The sequence below is a fragment of the Rhinoderma darwinii genome, chromosome 3 (genome assembly GCF_050947455.1).
Source record: "Rhinoderma darwinii isolate aRhiDar2 chromosome 3, aRhiDar2.hap1, whole genome shotgun sequence".
Taxonomy (NCBI): Eukaryota; Metazoa; Chordata; class Amphibia; order Anura; family Rhinodermatidae; genus Rhinoderma; species Rhinoderma darwinii.
The window spans coordinates 293,334,207-293,356,254 of NC_134689.1; the positions used below are offsets into that span (position 1 = coordinate 293,334,207).

Below are 22,048 nucleotides of genomic sequence, written 5' to 3' on the forward strand. Positions count from 1 at the left end.
GATCTACAAGGCTTCTGGAAATCGAAAAAAAACGCCTGTCGCCCTGCAAGAGCAGTCAGCAGAATAAATGGCGCAGCTTATGGCTGTCCATACTCTAATGACTACATATGATGCTGTGATGTTCTGACAGACATATCAACTTCTGGTGCATTGACAAAATACAGATTGCGGTGTACGGTGCCCAAAATTATGCCAAAGGCTTTTCCTAACCCACAACATTGATTCACCAAATTTGACATCATTTATCTAATAGTCCTTGAGATGAGCGTAACATGGGTGCTTTTTTTGCACCTGTAAAACTGATGAAACACCCGGTCCTCCAGCGGTTTATCAGAGCCTGAGGTAGAGCACCATAGAAGTCATGAACCGGAATACGGGCGCAATAAAGCACCCATATCATGAGGTTTCAACGTGGTCTAAAAAGCAGGATCATTACTTTGCCTTTGAACATGAAGTTCTTATCTATGTTGTATATGGGAAAGATCATCAGCACGGGTTTAGATATTATGAAATCCAATTCTTATTAAAATACTTGTGCTTGACAGGAATTTCCAAACAAGTCAATTTAAAATCTAAATGGAACTACTCACCTAATTAAAAAGGCGGGTTGGTTACGTACCAGGTCTCCCTTAAAGAGGCTCTGTCACCAGATTTTGCAACCCCTATCTGCTATTGCAGCAGATAGGCGCTGCAATGTAGATTACAGTAACGTTTTTATTTTTAAAAAACGAGCATTTTTGGCCAAGTTATGACCATTTTTGTAGTTATGCAAATGAGGCTTGCAAAAGTCCAAGTGGGTGTGTTTAAAAGTAAAAGTCCAAGTGGGCGTGTATTATGTGCGTACATCGGGGCGTTTTTAATACTTTTACTAGCTGGGCGCTCTGAAGAGAAGTAACATCCTCTTCTCTTCAGAACGCCCAGCTTCTGACAGTGCAGATCTGTGACGTCACTCACAGGTCCTGCATCGTGACGGCCACATCGGCACCAGAGGCTACAGTTGATTCTGCAGCAGCATCAGCGTTTGCAGGTAAGTCGATCTTACCTGCAAATGCTGATGCTGCTGCAGAATCAACTGTAGCCTCTGGTGCCGATGTGGCCGTCACGATGCAGGACCTGTGAGTGACGTCACAGATCTGCACTGTCACAAGCTGGGCGTTCTGAAGAGAAGAGGATGTTACTTCTCTTCAGAGCGCCCAGCTAGTGAAAGTATTAAAAACGCCCCGATGTACGCACATAATACACGCCCACTTGGACTTTTACTTTTAAACACACCCACTTGGACTTTTGCAAGCCTCATTTGCATAACTACAAAAATGGTCATAACTTGGCCAAAAATGCTCGTTTTTTAAAAATAAAAACGTTACTGTAATCTACATTGCAGCGCCTATCTGCTGCAATAGCAGATAGGGGTTGCAAAATCTGGTGACAGAGCCTCTTTAAGGTCAACAACTCTTACCTTCTTCAGTACATTCAACAAAAAGATAAACTCAGCACTGCTGAGTGGCCCAAAATTCAGAGCAACTTTATCGCAGAAAGTTTATTAGAGAGATAAACACATAAGAACTTTGGGTCAACCGCTTACAAATCGCAATGACTAAGAGGGCTTTGTGTGAAATGCATAAGTAGTGACGGTCTACCTGTGATGCACTTCATACCGGGTATGCTGTAGTAAAGTGGCTCTGAATTGTATGCCAGTACACAGTGCTGGATTTCTCTGTTAATTAGATTTAATAACACCATCTTTCCTTTTCTCTATTGACTTTTCAACTTACAATACTTTCAGACTATAGATCTGTACCTGGTCTTGATCTTTTCTCCTCTCTATCTGTCCTTGGACCTCACTCTCTACCAACCTGTTTTTTAATTCCAAATCTTCTCTTTGCTGCTGCTCTAAAGCCTCTTTGGCCATCATAGTAACTTGTTTATAATAGATCTGCAGATATAAATATTTTAAATTTTTTACAATGAATAACTAAATATATATCCCCTTAGTGACTACTAATACGCCTTTTCACGTCGGTCACTAATGGGCCTTAGGCTAGGCTGACGCCTTTTCACGTCAGCCTAGTCTAAGTCCTGCACGGGTCTCCCGTGCAGGCTGGAGCCGGGGCTCTGCTGTCTGATGACAGCTGAGCTCCTGCTCCAACGCCCGCGATCGAAGTTTACTTCGATCGCGGCCGTTTAACCCGTTAAATGCCGCCGTCAATAGCGACCGCGGCATTTAACTTTGTTTACAGAGGGAGTGCGCTCCCTCTGTCACCCATCGGCGGCCCGCGAATGCAATCGTGGGTCTCCGATGGGGTGTCATGGCAGCCGGGGGCTTGATAAAAGCCCCCAGGTCTGCCCTGGACATATTCCTGTTAGGACGCGCCGGAGGCACGTCCTAACAGATTGCCTGTCAGATTTACACTGACAGGTAATAATGCTCTGGTATACGAAGTATACCAGAGCATTATAGCAGCGATCGGAACATCGCACAGTAAAGTCCCCTAGTGGGACTAATAAAATAAGTAATCAATGTGAAATAAAGATGATTAATAAAAAGTACAGTAAAAAAATAAATAAAACCATTTTTTTCCATAAAAAGTGGTTTTATTTAGTAAAAGTGTAAAAAAATAAAAAAGTACACATATGTGGTATCGCCGCGACCGTAATGACTCCATTAATAAAGTTAATATGTAATTTAAACCGCAAAGTGAACACCGTAAAAAAAACGCAAAAAACCATGGCGAAATTGCATTTTTTTTCCATTGCCCCACAAAAAAGTCATAATAAAAATGAATCAATAAGTCCCATGCACCCCAAAACAGTACCATTCAAAACTACGTCTCGTCCCGCAGAAAACAAGCCCAAAAAATCACTACATTGATGGAAAAATAAAAAAATTACGGCTCTTGGAAAGCGACGATGCAAAAGCAAATAATTTTAGTTCAAAAGTGTTTTTATTGTGCAAAAGTCGTAAAACATAAAAAAACCTCTACATATGTGGTATCGCCGTAATCGTACCGACCCATAGAATAAAGGTAACATGTTATTTACGTCGCATAGTGAACGGCGCCAATTTAAAAACGAATAGAACAATGGCAGAATTTCAGTTTTTTTTTATAATCCCCCCCAAAAGGGTTAATAAAAGTTAATATAAAAATTATATGTACCCAAAAATGGTGCCATTAAAAAGCACAACTAATCCCGCAAAAAACAAGTCCTCATACAGCTATGTAGACGAAAAAATAAAAACGTTATAGCTCTTTGAATGCGACTATAGAAAAACGAATAAAATAGCTTGGTCATTAGGGCCTAAAATGGGCTGGTCACTAAGGGGGATATATATATATATATATATATATAAAAATGAGAAAAAGAATAAAGCAGAACAGCAACAGCAGTGGGTGCAGGCTTCCTAGGTTGAGGCTAGGAACCCTTGTTAAAAGGAAAGGTGTCGCGAAAAAAATATTTTTTTATATCAATTTGCTTTTAGTGGTTTATTAAAAAAAATATATATTTGTGTGTTTGTGTTTTACTTTTTTTTTTATTTTTTATCTTTTACTTCTCTATGGGGGCTGCCATTTTTTTTTTTCATTTCTGTATGTGTCAATTAACGACACATACAGACATGGAATATGGCACATACAACCCCCCCATAGAGAATGCGAACGGGAGCAGTTCCATTCACTATAGCGTACGCCGTCTGACAGTCCAAATGGAAGGTCTTCGGCCGAGCGACATCCGGCGCCATTTTCTTGTGGACCAGAAGCCGCGGCCGGACCGTAAGATGACTACTTCCGGTCGTGGCTTCCGGACATGTGTTCTGAAGCAAGCACTAGGAGCGGAGGGAGCAGACGGACGGGAGGGAGCGGCGGCAGGAGCAGGTAAGTTATGTCTGTGTTTGTTCGTGTTTTACTGTGTGATTACCACTGTATGTAAGCCTACTACACTGTGTATTCGCTCAAAAAATGGCAGCACACAGTGTAGGAGGTTTGTACATTCAATCCCCTCCTTTCTCCTGGCACTAGCCAGGATAAAGGAGGTGGGATTGTTTGAGGATGCTAGAGCGAGTGTGTCTTCTCAAATGTTGCTTTACCACATTGCCAATGCTGCAATTTTGGGAATTGCTCCCTCTAGTGACCAGCACAGGGAAATGTGGTGCTTTTCTGTTTACATTCATAGTTTTACAGCGGTTGCGCGAATCACGCGCTTCCCACGGAAGTGCTTCCGTGTGGCATGCGTGATTTTGACGCACCCATTGACTTCAATGGGTGCGTGATGCGCAAAATACGCACAAAGAACGGACATGTCGTGAGTTTTTCGCAGCGGACTCACGCTGCGTAAAAATCACGCAACTGTCTGCACGGCCCCATAGACTAATATAGGTCCGTGCGACGCGCGTGAAAATCACGCGCGTTGCACGGACGTATATCCCGTTCGTCTGAATAAGACCTAACTGTCAGATGAAGAATGACAGTTACAACACAATAAGTAGTGCAGTGTATTGTACTGGGGATCAGAAGATCAGATCTTTAAGTCCTCAAGAAAGTATAAAAAAAAAAAAAAATAAATTTTTTTTTTAAAGGAAAATAAAACGTTTTAAACTAATAACAATAGATCGTCCTGTTTCCCTGATCAACTCCTTTATTATTAGAAAATGAAAACATGAAAAAAAACTATACATAATAGGTATCGCCACGTTCGGGACGGCCTGATCTATAAAAATAACACATTTTTACCGCACAGTGAACACCGTAAAAATGTTTCATAAAAAACAATGACAGCACTTGTCATCTTGTCTCAAAAAAAATGTAACAAAAAGTGATCAAAAAGTGGCAAGTAATGCAAAATGGTACCAATAGAAACTACAGTTCGTCACGCATAAAACAAGTCCTCCCAAAGCAATATCAACTAAAAAATTAAAAAAGTTATGGCGGTCAGAAAATGGCGACACTAAAACATGATTTGTTTAGAAAAGAGTATTTTTATTGTGGGAACGCAGTGAAACGTAAAAAAATCAATATAAATTTGGTGTCGCTGTAATCGTATCGACACGCAGAATAAAGTTAACATGTTGTTTATACTGCACGGTGAACACTGTAAAAAATAAAACAAAACCGTGCTAGAATTACTTTTTTTGGTTTCCTCATCTCCCCAAAAAATTGAATAAATAGGGATAAGATTAAAAAAAAATAATTAATAAATAAACACATGTCACATGTACCCCAAAACGGAACGAATAAAAATTACAGCTCGTTCCACAAAAACCAAGCCCTCACACAGCTCCGTCAACGGAAAAATAACATGTCACTCAAAACGCAATGATGCAAAATGATGCTAAATGACGGCCCAGACTAACTTTTTAGGTCCAGTAGAATTTCACTAAATACCCCACATCGTCATTTGCTGGAACCCACAGGTGGACCCTGTAGATGCAGCAGAGATGAGGAAACTTTAGGGCCTTGTGCTGCTTATAGGGCTAGTGAAGAAGTCAAATATTCTGGAGCGCAGATATTTTGTACAATAGCCCAAAAACCCGGCCTGTGCATAAAGGATTGGTTCAAAGTGTACCACACCAATCCATGGATTATTCATTCACCCCATTATTACATCATCCTATTATGCCCTGATGCACTCCACCCAGTTTACATATACCCTGATGTACTCCGCCCAGCTTACATCTACCCTGAGGTACTCCGCCCAGCTTACATCTACCCTGAGGTACTCCGCCCAGCTTACATCTACCCTGAGGTACTCCGCCCAGCTTACATATACCCTGAGGTACTCCGCCCAGCTTACATATACCCTGAGGTACTCCGCCCAGCTTACATATACCCTGAGGTACTCCGCCCAGCTTACATAAGGCCCCACATTATAAGCTGAAATACCAGTAAAACGCCAAGCAAAATCTGCGCTTCAAAATCCAAATGGTGGTCCAACTGAGCCTGGCAGTGTACCCAAAGGTCAATTTATGACCACATATGGGGTATTACTGTGTTCTGGAGAACCCGCTTAACAATTTATGGGGTGTGTGTCTACGGTTGTACAAGCTGGCACAACACATTGGGCACTGAAATTACATATATGTGGAAAACTGCAATTTTCAACCTGCAACATCTATTATGGACTCATTTTTGCAAAACACTTGTGGGGTCAAAATGCTCACTACACCCCTAGATAAAATTCCTTGAGGGATCTAGTTTCCAAAATGGGGTAATTTTTCGGGGGTTCGACTGTACTGGTACTATAGCTCAACATGCAACATGGTGTCAAAAAACTAATCTGGTAAAATCTCCACTCCAAATACTAAATGGTGCTCCTTCCCTTTGGAGCCTTGCTGTGTGTCCAAATAGCAGTTTATGACCACGTGTATTGCCTTACTCTGGAGAGAATGCTTTATGAACGTTGAGGTGCTTTTCTCCTAGTCCTTATGAAAATTTTGGGCTAGAACTACATCTTTTCGCAAAACAAATGTTAATTTTTTATTTTATTTTCACATCCCATTTCTAATATATTCAGCAAAAACCTGTGTGGTCAAAATGCTCACTACACCCCTAGATTAATTCCCCAAGGGGTGTAGTTTACCACATTTTAGGGGTTCTTACTGTACCGGTACCTCAGGGGCTTTGTAAATGCAACATGGCGCCCAGGAATCAATCCTGCAAAATCTGCGCTCCAACTGCCAAATGCCGCTCCTTCGCTTGTATCCTGCTGTGTATCCAAACAGCAGTTTATAACCACATGTTGGGTATTTCCGTACTTGGGAGAAGTTGCTTTACAAATGTTACAGTGCTTTTTCTCCTTTATTTGTTGAGAAAATGAAAAATGTTTTAACTAATGCCAAGTCTTATTGGAAAATAATGTAATTTTTCATTTTCACTGCCCATTTCTAATAAAATCTATGAGACACCTGTGGGGTCAAAATGCTCACTACACCTAGATGAATTTCTCAATGGGTGTAGTTTACCAAGTGGAGTCACTTTTGGGTAGTTTCCACTGTACTGGTACCTAAGGGGCTTTGCAAAAGAGACATGGTGCAGAAAAACCAATCCAGCAAAATCTTCTCTCCAAAAGCCAAATGGCGCTCCTTCCCTTCTGAGTCCTGATGTGTATTCATACAGTAGTTTATTACCAACCACATATGGGGTATTTCCGTACTCTGGAGAAGTGGCTTTACAAATGTTGGGGTGCTTTTTCTCCTTTATTTGATGAGAAAATTAAACATTTTGACCTAAAGCTATGTCTTCGTGGAAAAAAAATAATAAAATTTCATTTTCACTGCCCAATTCTAATGAAATTTATGTTACACCTGTGGGGTCAAAATGCTCACTACACCCCTAGATGAATTCCACTAGGGGTGTAGTTTCCCAAATGGAGTCACTTTTGGGGGTTTCCACTGTACTAGTATCTTAGGAGCTTTATAAATGCAACATGGTGCAGAGAAAAGCAATCCAGCAAAATCTGTACTCCAAAAGCCAAATGGCGTGCCTTCCTTTCGGAGTCCTGCCGCTTGCCCAAACAGTTTATGACCACATGTTGGGTATTTCCATAGTCTGGAGAACTTGCTTTAGAAATGTTGGGAAAATCCGCTAGGTGCTCCTGCAGAATCTTGGTAATAACTAGTGAGTTATGTTTCTCTGGTAAAACCTTTAAAAAAAATAGATTAAAATGGAATTTCTGCAAAAAAATTTAATTTGTAAATTTTACCTACACTTTGCTGTAATTCCTGTTTCGCCTAAAGGGTTAATAAACTTTCTCAATGCTGTTTTGAATACTTTGAGGGGTGCACTTTTTAAATGGGGTGATTTATGGGTGTTTCTAATCTATGGGCCACTACAGAACTGAACTGGTCCCTAAAAAAATAGGCTTGAAATTTTCTTGAAAAAGAGAAAATGTCTGGTAAATTTCTAAGCCTTGTAACGTCCTAGAAAAATAAAAGGATGTTCAAAAACAGGATGCAAAAAACGTAGACATATGGGAAATGTTAATTAGTAACTATTTTGTGTGTTAGAACCATCTGTCTTACAAGCAGATACATTTTTATTTAGAAAAATGAAATTTTTTTTGCAAGTTTGCTCTAAATTTTGGTGTTTTTCACAAATAAGCAATGAATGTATCGACCAAATCTTACCTCTGACAAAGTACAATGTGTCATGAGAAAAGAATCTCAGAATTGCTTGGATAGGTAAAAGCATTCCAAGTGTATTATCCCATAAAGTGACTAGGGATGTCACGATACCAGAATTTGGACTTCGATACCAATACTTTGTGTAGTATTGCGATTTCTATACCAATTCGATACTTTGCCAACAGTAATTAAAAAAAAAATTCTTCCGTTTTCTGATGTGAGGTGCGAGGTGTGATGAATTTTGAATGCGCCTCACATTAATAGTAATTAACCCCATCATGTTTCTCAGTCATAATGGGTTAATGTGTAAGGTACATGATGGGGTTAATTACTATTAATCTGTGGCACATGGAGGTTAAATTCATCACACCTCGTGCCTCACAATAAGTGAAAGAAAGCCGTGTTTATTTTATTTTTTTACAGCGTACACATCAAAGGATGCAAAAAAATTGTTGTGCAGGTTATTACGGCCGCACCAATACCGAATGTGTGTATATTTTATGTATTGAGACTTATTTTAATGTTTATTGTAAAAAAAGGTGTATATTTTTATTTTATTTAACATTACTTTGTTTCTACTTTATTTTTAAACTTTAATGTACTGACATATCTATATACTGATAGTACACAGGCATATATCTATATGCCAGTACATTAGCCTGTGTACAGATAGTACACAGGCAGTTGTTAGGACATACCTGAGTATGCCCTAAAAACAAGAAATATGGTAGGACAGCCCTTGGGTCCTTCAATGGACCCTGGGCTGTCTGCCCATATATGGTATGGCCCTCGATCGCGTCACAGGAATTCCCTGTGACGTGATCCAGGGGCATCCCCCCTTCTCACTTCCTCCTGAATGCTGCAGTCAGTTTTGATGGCAGCATTCAGGGGAATAGCGGCGGAGATGAGATGTTTCTCTGATCTCCGCCGTTATAGAGTGGGGCTGTGTAATACAGCAATTGCCCCACTCGTGACATTAAGTGCGCGCGCGGTCAGCATGAGGTGATGCGGCCAGCGCTGCAGTAATGAGCGGCAGTTCAGGCACGGAGGACAGAACATAGGGGTGTTTTGCAGTGTGCCCGCCATGCTCGGTCTTCAGTGCCGCCGCTCATTAGTGCAGCGCTGGTCGCATCGCATCATCCAGACAGCGCACACTTGTTATCAGGACTCCAGAGCGGGGCAATGGCTGTATTACACAGCCGCAGCCCCGCTCTCACACATTCATGTGTTACTATACTGAGCTGTGCAGCTAAGTATCGAAATACATGAAAAAGCAGTATCGAACCGTTTGGGGATGCACAGTATCGAAGTTTCGATGCATCGTGCATCCCTAAAAGTGACATGTCAGATTAGTAAAATGAGGCTCTGTCAGGCATGTCAAAAGCGGCTGCAGTGAGAAGGCGTTAATCGAGCAAAGTAAAAAAAATAAAAAAAATATATAGTTAGTCCTGTAATAGAGATGGCATTATATGGTTCAAACATGTTAAGAAATCGCTGTTCTTGTAGCAGTCACATGTTCACGCCCCGTTCAGAGTACAGAAACAAAACGTGTCAACCTAGCAACACATGATCACGCACCATTTGTTACTTCTCTTTGATCAACATGTCACAAGTTCAATGTTTCAGTGAAGGATATAACCTCTGAACTTCACTCTAAAAGCTGAAACTTTCATCAATAAGGTTTCGTTCACATCTGCGTCAGGGCTCCATTGTAACGTTCCGTCTATGCTTTCCGTCAGAAGGGAACCCTGACTGAAACAAACGGAAACCATAGGTTTCCGTTTGCATCACCATTGATTTCAATGGTGACAGATCTAGTGCAAATGGTTTCTCATAAACTTGAATCTATTTGGGGACCGCTGAAAACAAACAAAAATAGGACAAGTCTTATTTTTTCACAACCGTGTGAACTGCCCCACTGAAATATGTACATGCAGCTGTGTGAGGGCCGTTAAAAAACAAAACGTCCGTCACACGGATGATATTTACCTTCGTCTGAATAAGCCCTTAGGCCTCTTTCAAACAGCAGTATTTAGGTCAGTATTTGTAATCCTGAACTAGGAAACGGTGCAAATCTTTCAATTATGATTTTTGTAGGTTTATGTTCTACTCCTGATTTTGCTTTCCAAAAACTGATGCAAGATACTGACCTAAATACCTATGTGTGAAAGAGACCTTAGAGATAGCAGCAGTGAGGAGGGAGGAGGTTGCACAAAGCAGGTCAGAGTGTGGAGAGGGAGAAAAGCATCCAAGTGTTCAGGGAGGGCAGATCATAAGGCTGTCACATAAGAGTAAAGATAAAGAGGAAAGTAAAGGAAAGGGAGGAGGAAATCACACATATCAGTGTAAAGAGAGGAGAGCACCCACAGCAGACTATGCAGGGGCAGTGTGAATAGGATAGATTTGGATAGATTTGGATAGATTTGGATAGATAACTACAGCCAATAGCGCAGGGGGAGAGAGGGGGAAAAAAAAAAAAATCACACTCTCCTCAGCATCAGTGTCTGTCAGCACAAGGGAGAAGAGATCCCTCATGGGCTGTAGAAAGGAAAAGCAGTACAGGAATGAAGCTGTGCTGATACAGGAGATCGAGTGAAGACAGAAGCACCCTGGATTCACAGACCTCACACTCAGCATGTATTACTGAGGGGGACATGCACACATGAGAAAAGTCTGAAACTAGGAGAAGGGTGTAAACTGCATATTGGGGGGTTTGAGAATGAATGAAGGTAGGAAGGAAGGATTGACATGAAAAACTTTTTTTTTTTTTTTTTAAATATATTTGTTAAAATATATTTTTCCATGTCAAAGGTGGGGTCTGTCTTAGTGACTAAACCATTATACCTGTAGGAATAAACAGTGCAACATTCTCTCCATAAACATGTTATATAAATGATACAAGGACATAATTATTTCCTTGTTGTTAGCCAATGTTCACCAGCTCATCAGTACAAAACATAAATGCCATCTCCTAATGAACCAGGGTCTAGAACAACCAATGCAATATCTCGAATGTAGACAAGGCTAGCACTGTACTCCTGTAGTATGCACGGTGACACAATATGGTCATCCTTTAAGTCAATACTTTTAAAGAGTAGTAATGTTCAGTCTCCAAAGCTAATAGGTGCGGTCACGCTGATAATTCCAGTGAAAATTTTGTCCCAAAACAATTATTTAAAAGTCATGAGATTTATTCTAAATATGCTATACTAGTCAAAGGGGCGGTAACGCTGCTCTGTCAGCGATGTTTGTGTTGTCTGTATGACGCTGTCCAATCGGCGTCATACAACTTCTTCCCTTCCCTGCACAGCGTGGTCTCCGCTTCAATTGCGAGATCACGCGGTGTTTACATTTCTGGCCGCATGTCATTCAACAGATCGCCTCAGCGCTCATCCAGGAAGACAGTCCATGGATGAAACGATCGATGCAGAGACCATCTTCTTGGATGAGCGCTGAGACAGTGTTGAAGGAGCTGCAGCCAGATGTGTAAACACAGCGTGATCTCACAACTGAAGCAGAGATCACACTGTGCAGAGAAGAGGAGAAGAACTTTGACGCTAATTGGACAGCGTCATACAGAAAACACAAACATCGCCTACAGATTAAGAGCAGCTTTGGCTAGTATAGCCTAATTTGCACTTTTAGAAAAAAAAAAAGCTCATAACTTAAAATAAACGTTTTGGGAGACAATTTTCAGTTAGGGGATTGCATTACTAAGCTAGTGACTGATCCTCTAAGGATCTGCATATTTTAATCATGTAGCAATATAGAGAACTAGTAGAAAGCTGTAAAGCAATATATATGACTGCATTAATAAAACAAAGTATCTATTGTTCACGCTCTGCTGTTCTTTCATTAGTTTATGAAAAAGAATAGTAGTAGCCTTACAATTATACCCATACTCACCTTAGCACTAAACGTTTTTTCTAGCTGCTCCTTGTAGTCCATGATTTGCTGCTCATGGTCCTTTCTTAAATCCTGCAAGGCTTCAGCTAGTTTGCTCTCAAATTCTACGCGCCGGCCAGAATCAATCTCTACAATCCTGGTATCATGTCGTTTCTTCATTTCCCGCACCTCCTGTAGAGGAAAGGAAGAAAGAATAATTTCACAGTACGATAAGGTTATCTTTGAATTGGTTGCTTCTTATTAATGTGAAACGGAGTGTCCAAAACGTGAACGATTTATTTACAAACCAAATAACCAAAATGTACAAAATTTATAGAAAAATAAGCTTGCAGATAAAATTAGAACATTAAAGGGAACCGGTCACCAGCATTTCACCTATTAAACCAGCAATACCTGGAGGTAGAGGGTGAAAAATAATTTCTATATAACCTATAATTGTCGGCTCTGTAGCTTTAGTATTCAGTTTTTTAGTGTTCCCACACCGTATGCTAATGAGCATAAAAGTCAAATCTTCCTTTCAAGAGCGTCATATCTTCATTCCTCAAGTCTTTCCGAGTTAACCCCGCCTCCTTACTTTTGATTGACAGCTCCACCACTTCCCCCAGCACACAAACTCCTGCGCTTGTGCATTGATGTCCTCTTCTGGTGTGTGCGTATAACGGAACACCAGATTATTATGATAAAAGGCGCAAAATGTTTGCAGACCGTTATTTACATTCGGAGGAGGAGATTAGGAGAGAGGATAACGGCAATTAACTTTTCATAGCAGCGGCCAGCGAGGGATAAGTAAAGTTCAATAGGTGAAATGCTGGTGACAGGTTCCCTTTAAGACCTCTTATGCCTTTAGGACAAATTGAGGGAGATTTATTAAAGAGGCTCTGTCACCACATTATAAGTGCCCTATCTCCTACATAAGGAGAGGAGTGCTATAATGTAGGTGACAGCAGTGCTTTTGATTTAAATAAAAAAAAAAAAACCGATCTATTTTCACCATGTTATTAGCGATTTTAGCTTTATGCTAATGAGTTTCTCAATGGACAACTGGGCATGTTTTTACTTTAGACCAAGTGGGCCTGGACAATCCTTCTGCGTGAACTAGCAGAACTATCTATTTAGAGATTTCTGAGGAAGGGAAGTTTCAGCACCGCTGAAAGCCAAAAACAGGATTCATACTTTATGCCTACTGGGGTAAGCACACTACAATTATGACACTAAGATACTGGAAACACATCAGGCCCTTTTCTCAGCAACAACCCAACTCTTTTAAACACTCCATGTTTAATAAAATTCCTTAAGGCTCCCTGCACACACTGCAGCTTTTGCTGCAGAAATTTCTGCGACTGAAAACCAGTTAAATTGATCTGATTGCAGTAGTTTCTGCAGCAAGCACAAAATCTTTATCAGGTGAAAGGGGCCTCACTTTAAAACTCCCGTTTTCTGGAATTACTGCGGTCCAGAACAACCCAATAATTCAGGATTTTCAGTCATTCAAGCATGGAAATTAAACCAGGAGTATGTAAAAAATAAACAAACATGACTTTATATAAAAATGTCCACTTTAAAGCAAACAGCCCAACCCATCCTTTATTCAAACAAATTGTAAGTTACCTGACCGTGAATATTTTTCTCAAAATCCAATTGTTCTTTAAGAGTTTGCATTTTATTTTCCAGGTCGACTCTCCATAGCATTTCATCGTGAAGCTGCTTTGTTGTGTCTCTTAAAGAAGTTTCAAGCTGAAAAGAAAAACGACATGCGGATTACATAAAACGTATGGAGACCGCTCTGAAAACGGATTGAGGTACAATGTGGCTAAGGCATAAAGGGGCATTATATTCCTACCTAACCCCTTCCCAGCGGCGTATATTCAGATGATGCAGATTTGGGATATTCTGTACAGAAAATCTGTGACAATTTACTGTACAATACATTTGGCTAGGGCATGGACAGCCCCATTCATGCGTCGCTAACAAAATACATGAGGCATTAAAGGCATGTGGTTAGTTTGAAAATCTGCAGGATAATTTTTATTTTGCAAAAAAGCAGGGTGAAATCCGTGGCGGGAAGACTAGACTACGTCTGACCTGGCCTTAAAGTCTCGGTGGCATTAGCCTGTTAATATACGTGCCTCGTTCGCCAACACTGCATGCTCCTGAATGCAGGCAGGAAAACCCTGGGGCAGAAGGGGCTGGAGGGCATGCGGTGAAGACATAATCTGTGTCTTCTCTACAGGTCGCTGTACACAGATCATTGGTAACCAGTTTACAGAAAAATAAAAGCACACCTCTGAAGCCATACGCACTAGTATTACACATAGTGTGCGACACAAGTACATTTGGCATAAGCTTCCGGTGTTCAGACAAGAATGCATTCATATCATGCAGAATGTTCCTTGCCCCAAACATACAAAAATTATCCCTTGCCACCGGTTGTGCAAGAATGTGTTCAAAGGCGGCAGATTTGTTGCGGATTTTCGGGGTGATTTAAACACTTAAAACTCATGACAAATTACAGCACAACACTATTCAAAACCCCCCTAGGTGTGTATTTCAGGGCATGCTGCGAAGTGTCAACTACACCGAATGCCTATTATCTTGCGGAATTGCAGAGCAGTTTCTCATCATAAAATCCACAATGCAAAACCTCTGCAGCATCTGTACATACCCTAATAATCTTATCGGCAAAATTATTTCTATATAAATGTAAAACTAAAATGGGGTCTGTTATTTGCATAAAAGTGGAGTCACACGGCACATGTTTAGCAGCGCTTTGCACTGGGGAACTAGAGGATTTACATTTTTGGGTTAAATACTATTAGATTCGACACATTACCTCAGAACAGAATATGGAAAAAAAAAACAGATTTCCCCCCCTGTTTCTGCCCCTACTTAATACCCACAAAACAAAAAATATCAGCACCAATTTAAAACAATACCTGCAGATTTTTCGCAATTCTATGGGCACTAGCTTGTGCCTCTTTCTTACTGGTAACCCATAGAAGCCGTACAGAACAACGTGGGACAGACAAAGTAAAACGTTTGGAGTCCTTCATTATAGAAAAGACTACAGTAATGTTAAGCCACAACCCAGTTTATATAGGAAACATTCACATCCCTTTAAAAACCTGGTATGTGTAAGGTGACGATCGCAATGCCATTTGAGACATCCGACGGACCCCCATTGACTTACAGTGGGGTCCGTTAGCAGTTCTGTCACTTAACGGCAAGAATCGCACAGCAAGCAGTGCTATTCCTGCCATCAAAACAATGGAACCCCGACAAAGCCCATTATAGATAATTGGGTCGTCAGGCGCCATTTAGATCAAGCATACGATGAACCCGGGCACGGCGTTGTGACTACTATTATGAATGAAAGCCACAATGCATATGTGAACAGTATGTTCAAATCTTTGTATGATCATTCACCATCGTATCAAACTGGTCACAGGCTAGATAGCAGGACAATGTTGCCAGCGACCCCCTGGCAGGGGAAGGGTTACAGGCGGCTACTTACAAAGACTATTTGAGCCGTTAGCTCCTGAATCTGCTCGTCCAGGCTCCTCTTGGCACTTAGCGCAGTGGTGAGCTCAGCTTCTTTCGTGTTCAGTTTAGCGTCTAAATCTCGCAGTAGGTTCTGAGTCAAAGTTAAGTCAGATTCTTTCCTGCTATTTCTGAAATCAGATAAGCAATGATTAACATGTCAACTCGTCATATAGCGATGGCAATATTGAGATATAAGATTTCAAATTTTGGGATATTATGAAAACGTACACCCCAAAAAAAAAACAACTTATTTTTTGCCCTGTGAACTTATTAACCATTCTACTTCGCTGTTTTTGTGGGTGACAACCAATAGGTCTCCTATTACAGCATCCACAGCAGTTGTCACCCAGATCTCCTAGTCCTGAAAGGAAATCTACATGGTTATTCAGGGAAACTCATCTTGCAGATGTTACTTGCCATTCAGGACTCTGGAAAGGCTGTGTGATAACCCCTGTCGCAGCGGAATTTGTCAATTTACATCCATCTTGATCATTTGTGGTAAAACACATGACTTGCACTTCCTTTGTAATGTGCTGTTCTTGAGACATTTTTTAGGACCATGCTCCTCAGACAGCGTGAAGGTATTGATCCATCTGATCATCCTCCTTTTCCAAATGTTGACCCACTGGAAATCAGCGGAATACTGGGAAAAACGTGGGCGGTCGCACATTTCCCCTGCAGCGGGTGCTACAAGGGGGAAATGCAGTATTTCATTGTGCCAATTAAAGTTAAATTGCCCTACACTGGCTGACCGGGAGAGAAAGGGGGTCTCGAGAGGGAGAAACACCACATGACAAACTCAGCTCTACTGCATATAGGCCTGTACAATGGGGGAAATGTATCAATAGTGCTGCTGAATGTATGAATTTACACGCTGGCAAATTACGCAAATTTCAGTAAGTTATCAATATGGTATACATGGAACGTTGGGCGGATTCATTATTGAATATTTGCACCAGTTTTCTGGTGTAAACAAAAAAAAAATCTAGATAGTTTCGGCCAACCTCTATATTTATGAGGCCCGGAAGGGTTTAAAGAGTGGCTGCACAGAATGCGACTACTTCACCTATCATTTCTGCCACTTTCCTCATTTGGAAAGTGATGGAAAACACCAGGTTTCGCTAGACATATTAGACGCACTTTTTCGGTTTCCACTTCACGGCTGCTGTACACGTACACTAGTATTTTGCTCCAAAAAATGGCCCACATCTCACAATGAAGAAAGTTGCACATTCCACAACTGCTCTAGAAGATTTTCAAAGCGGAAAAAAAGTGTCAAGCGACAATTTGAGGCATTGATTTGTTTTAAATTTTTCCCGTAATTTGTGACAGAACTCCCCTCAGTAAATCTCCCCATTACATGCAGTGAAATACAGGAGTGCTTTCTGTTACCTGGCCTGCAGTTGTCGGTGATCTTCCCGGGTCTTGCCGAGCTCCATCTGCAGCCGGGCCCTCTCGTTGGCCGTATGGTCCAGCAGCTTGCGGGCATCGGCCAGTTCGGTCTCATAGAGTAGGCGCAGGTTAGACACCTCCCGGGTGGTGACCTCCTCCTTCTCTTCCAGCTGCAGCTTCAGCAGCGACTTATCCGCCTCCAGAGACCTCACCCGCTCGATGTACGCAGCCAGCCGGTCATTGAGGTGCCGCAGCTCCTCTTTCTCCTGTAGTCGACTCAGGCGGGTCGGGCTTCCCGGAGAGGGGGCACCTGCAGCGGCTGAGGTGGTCCGGGTGTTTCTAGGTGTGGACGAGGCCATGTCTGCTTCTCTATGACTGAGCTCCTGTCGGGTCCAAACATACAACTGAGGCGGCGGCTCCCAGTGTCCCCATATATTACCTCCCCGGGAAATGCGGGCTACTGTGTTCTTGTACCGGTCCAGAGCGGCTCATCCACTGCGTGCAGCACACACCGCGCGTCCTCCCATGTGCGCTCTCAGTACAGCCGGTCCTCAGCAGGTGACGGTATTGGGATTCCCATCCTGCAGTATACAGGGCGCTGAGGATGGTCGGCTGACTGCTATAGACGAGTCAGCATCCTGGGACTTGTGGTGCTGTGTATAAACTGACCAACCAGTCTCCGTGTCTACAGGTGTAGTCACACCTGTTCTGATCTGTTCTGTCAGTTTTCAATGGATTTGATGGGCAAGTAGTCTGCTGCTTTATTCTGCACAGCAAGGCCAGGATCACACACAGTTTTGATGCCAATGTGTTCAGATCTCATCCACTTTGCTGTTACTGCAATACGTTGCGGATTCTCCACATTGATATCCGTTGCGGAAAATCCGCTGAAAATCCACCCAGTTTGAACTTGTTAGGCCCCATGCACACGAATGTGTTTTTGCGGCCACAATTCACCCGCAAATCTGCAGCTGAATTGCGGTCCCATTCATTTGTATGGGTACATGCACACGACGTGGTTTCCACGATCCGTGCATTGCCCGGGAGCCTGGACCGCAAAAAGATAGGACATGTCTTATTACAGCCGTATTTTGCGGTCCAGGCTCATTGAAACGCATGCACACGGCCATGTGCATGGCCCGCGATTTGCGAGCGGCCCACGGATGACACTCTGCGGCCATCCGAGCCGCAAGTCACGGGCCTTGCACACCACTACGGTCGTGTGCATGAGCCCTTCGTGTTGTAAATGTACAGCAGCAAATAGGAATATACAACAAGTAGATTCATGTGCGACGTGATATTATAAGGCAAGTTACATGTCTGGGACCTTTTCTAAAACAAGTAGTAAATGTCCAAATGAAATTTTTATTTTAGACATATCCCCCAAATCCTGTATTTAGCCATCCATAAATATGTCACAGCAGCTCTTACAAAAAAGCCACGCGCCTACCACTTTACTGAAATCTTTCTATAAAAAGACAAAATGTAGAAGTTCCTAAGGTGGCACCAGCAGCTTAAAGTGTCCCTCCAAAGTTAATATTGGAACAAGAGGACGCATACGGTATATCAGACTGCGCCTCTATTAATGAAATCGCTTTATTACAACATCACATAATACAAAAAAGACACACAAAATTTAAAGGGTAACTAAACATTCAACAAACTTCCGACATTTCATAGTGACATGTCAGAAGTTTTGATCGCTGGGGGTCTGAGCACGGAGACCCCCACCGATCGCTAAAACTAAGGCAGAAGCGCTAGTGTGAGCGCTGAGCTGCTTAGTTTCTGTTCGGCTTTTCTCGGAAAGCCGATGTAGCGGTGTATGGGCTCATAGACTTTCTATTGAGTCCATACACCAAATGCTCGGCTTTCTGAGAAAAGCCGAACAAAAAGCAAGCGGCTCAGAGCTCACCCGAGCGCTTCTGCCGCTTTGTTTTAGCGATCGGTTTGGGTTCTCAGTGCTCAGACCCCAGCGATCAAAACTTATGACATGTCACTATGACATGTCAGAAGTTTGTTGAATGTTTAGTTACCCTTTAACCCGTTAGTGACCGCCCCATAGTGTTTTTATGTCGGTCACTAACGGGCTTTATTCCAATGCAATAGACTTTTTACGTCACTGCATCGGAGTAAATAAACAGAGCAGGGAGCTGTTAAATCTCCCTGCTCTTAGCTGCCACAGGTAGCTGAGGGCTGGGGGCGTCCCTGCTCGAACGGGTGATTCTGAGTGGTTTTGGAGAGAGGGAGGGAGCTCCCTCATCCCACCGGCACCCGGAGATAAGATCGCCGAGTGTCTGTGTCTCCGATGGCAGCCAGGGACCTAATAAAGGCCCCCAGGTCTGCCTGTAGTGTATGCCTGCTACGTCATGCCTGCGGCATGACCTAGCAGATGCCTGTCCGTTTTACACGGACAGGCATAATACACTGCAATACAGAAGTATTGCAGTGTATTATAAATGCGATCAGATAATCGCATAGTGAAGTCCCCTAGGGGGGACTAGTAAAAAAGTAAAAAAAAAAGTTTAATAAAAAGTGAAAAAAGAAAAGTGAAAAAGCAAACTGCTTTATTATTAACAAACAAAATAAAGTAAAAAAGTTACACATATTTCATATCGCCGCGTCCGTAACGACCCCAACTATAAACTTATTACATCATTTAACCCGCACGGTGAACGTTGTAAAAAATAACATAAAAAAACATGCAAAAATTGCTGTTTTCTTTGAATCCAAAAATGTGATAAAATGTGATCAAAAAGTCGCATCTACTCCAAAATGGTACCGATAAAAACTACAAGTCGTCCCGCAAAAAAAAAAAGCCTTCCTACAATTGCATCGGCGAAAAAATAAAAACGTTACGGCTCTTCAAATATGGAGACACAAAAACAAATAATTTTGAAAAAAAAAGTGTTTTCACTGTGTAAAAGTAGTAAAACATTCAAAAACGATACAAATTTGGTATCGTTGCAATCGTAACAACCCGCTGAATAAAGTTATTGTGTTATTTATACCACACGGTAAACGGCATAAATTCAGGACGCAAAAAAGTGTGCCGAAATTGCTGTTTTTTTTTTCTATTCCCCCCAACAAAAAGTTAATAAAAGTTAATCAATAAATAATATGTACCCCAAAATGGTGCCATTAAAAATTACAACTTGTCCCGAAAAAAACAAGACTTTATACAGCTATGTCGATGCAAAAGTAAAAAGGTTATAGCTCTTTGAATGAGACGATGGAAAAACATAAAAAATGGCTTGGTCATTAACCCCTTCCCGACATATGACATACAGTTACGTCATAGCCGGGTAGGGGAAGTATAGAGCGGGCTCACGGAGTGAACCCGCTCCATACGATGTGGGTGTCCGCTGTTTGTTACAGCCGACACTTCAGAGTAACGAGCGGCATCGCGCAGGAGAGCGATCCCGCTCGTTTAACTCGTTAAATGCTGCAGTCAATAGCGACCAAAGCATTTAAATCGTTAGAAAGAGGGGGCGACCCCCTCTAACAGCTCATCGCTCCCCCCGCAACGCAATCGCGCTGGGGGTGATGGTTGCTATAAGTGCCTGGGGGCCTCCAGGTCCGCCATCTTTGTACACCTATTTCCCTCTAGAGCAGGGGTCTCAAACTCGGCCGGGTAAGTGGGCCACATATAGAAAAAATGGGACGTTGACGGGCCGCATTACTTTCAAATTTGATACAATACAAAATTATTATTAATCAATTAGTTATTTGAACTACAATAACACTATATTACTATAATAATAATACTACATTACTATAATAATAATACTATATTACTATAATAATAGCGCTAGGTTTAAAATTTGAGATATTTCTCCACGTGCTTATTTCAACAATCCAGCTTTCCAGTTTAAGTGTCGCTAAATGCAGTCCGGAGGCTCAGTTCGCAGCGTTTGGAAGACACACATGTCAAGATTGGGCAGCCCCTTTTTTGGATGCTGCCGCAGTGCCCTCGGTGGATGCTGCCACAGTGCCCTCGGTGGATGCTGCCGCAGTGCCCTCGGTGGATGCTGCCGCAGTGCCCTCGGTGGATGCTGCCGCATTGCCCTCGGTGGATGCTGCCGCAGTGCCCTCGGTGGATGCTGCCGCAGTGCCCTCTGTAGATGCTGCCGCAGTGCCCTCTGTAGATGCTGCCGCAGTGCCCTCGGTGGATGCTGCCGCAATGCCCTCGGTGGATGCTGCCGCAGAGTACTCTGTGGATGCTGCCACAGTGCCCTCTGTAGATAATGCAACACACCCCTAGATAAGGCCACAGTGCCCTCCGCAGATGCTACCACAGTGATTTCAGGGTCTTGCCCAGAGCTGGAGTCCCGGAGCAGAGGCGCTTCTAGCACTCGAACTACAGTAGATTTGTGACTGCAGCTCTTCCTGGGACTCCAGCTGTGCTCCTGACATCACTGGGACTCCAGCTCTGGGGAAGCCCCTGACATCATTGTCGATGTATGGACAGCGATGTCAGAGGCTTCCCCAGAGCAGAGCCTATACTAGTGCTCTGCCCGGGACCTCTCTCTGGGGAAGACCCTGACACACTGTCCATATATGGGCAGCGATGTCAGGGAATTCCACAGAGTCCCGGAGCAGAGCCGATACTAGCACTCTGCCCGGGACTCCACTCTGGGGAAGACCCTGACACACTGTCCATATATGGGCAGCGATGTCAGGGAATTCCACAGAGTCCCGGAGCAGAGCCCATACTATCGCTCTGCCCGGGACTCCGCTCTGGGGAAGACCCTGACACACTGTCCATATATGGGCAGCGATGTCAGGGAATTCCACAGAGTCCCAGAGCAGAGCCTGTACTAGCGCTCTGCCCGGGACTCCGGCTCTGGGGAAGCCCCAGACATCGCTGTTCATATGTGGACAAAGATGTCAGGGAATTCCACAGAGTCCCGGAGCGGGAGCCGATACTAGCGCTCTGCCCGGGACTCCGCTCTGGAGAAGACCCTGACACACTGTTCATATATGGGCAGCGATGTCAGGGAACTCCACAGAGTCCCGGAGCAGAGCCGATACTAGCTCTCTGCCCGGGACTCCGCTCTGGGGAAGACCCTGACACACTATCCATATATGGGCAGCGAT

At 42.8% G+C, this 22,048-nt stretch overlaps 1 protein-coding gene across 4 annotated transcripts in view; it reads right to left on the minus strand.

Moving 5' to 3' along the window:
* The window catches only part of LOC142749704 (lamin-B3-like), a 34,285-nt gene extending 16,713 nt beyond the window's left edge, over positions 1-17,572 (minus strand). For 2 of the 4 annotated variants that reach the window (XM_075858073.1, XM_075858074.1), the window contains exons 1-5: positions 16,952-17,572; positions 15,531-15,687; positions 13,628-13,753; positions 12,020-12,190; positions 1,799-1,933 (exon numbers count right to left, since the gene is read on the minus strand). In XM_075858073.1, coding sequence (XP_075714188.1) covers positions 1,799-1,933; positions 12,020-12,190; positions 13,628-13,753; positions 15,531-15,687; positions 16,952-17,310 — 948 coding nt within the window. In that variant the 5' untranslated portion in view covers positions 17,311-17,572. The remainder of the gene's footprint in view (positions 1-1,798; positions 1,934-12,019; positions 12,191-13,627; positions 13,754-15,530; positions 15,688-16,951) is intronic. The other 2 variants (XM_075858075.1, XM_075858076.1) reach the window with 2 other exon arrangements.
* Between the last annotated feature and the right edge of the window lie 4,476 nt (positions 17,573-22,048).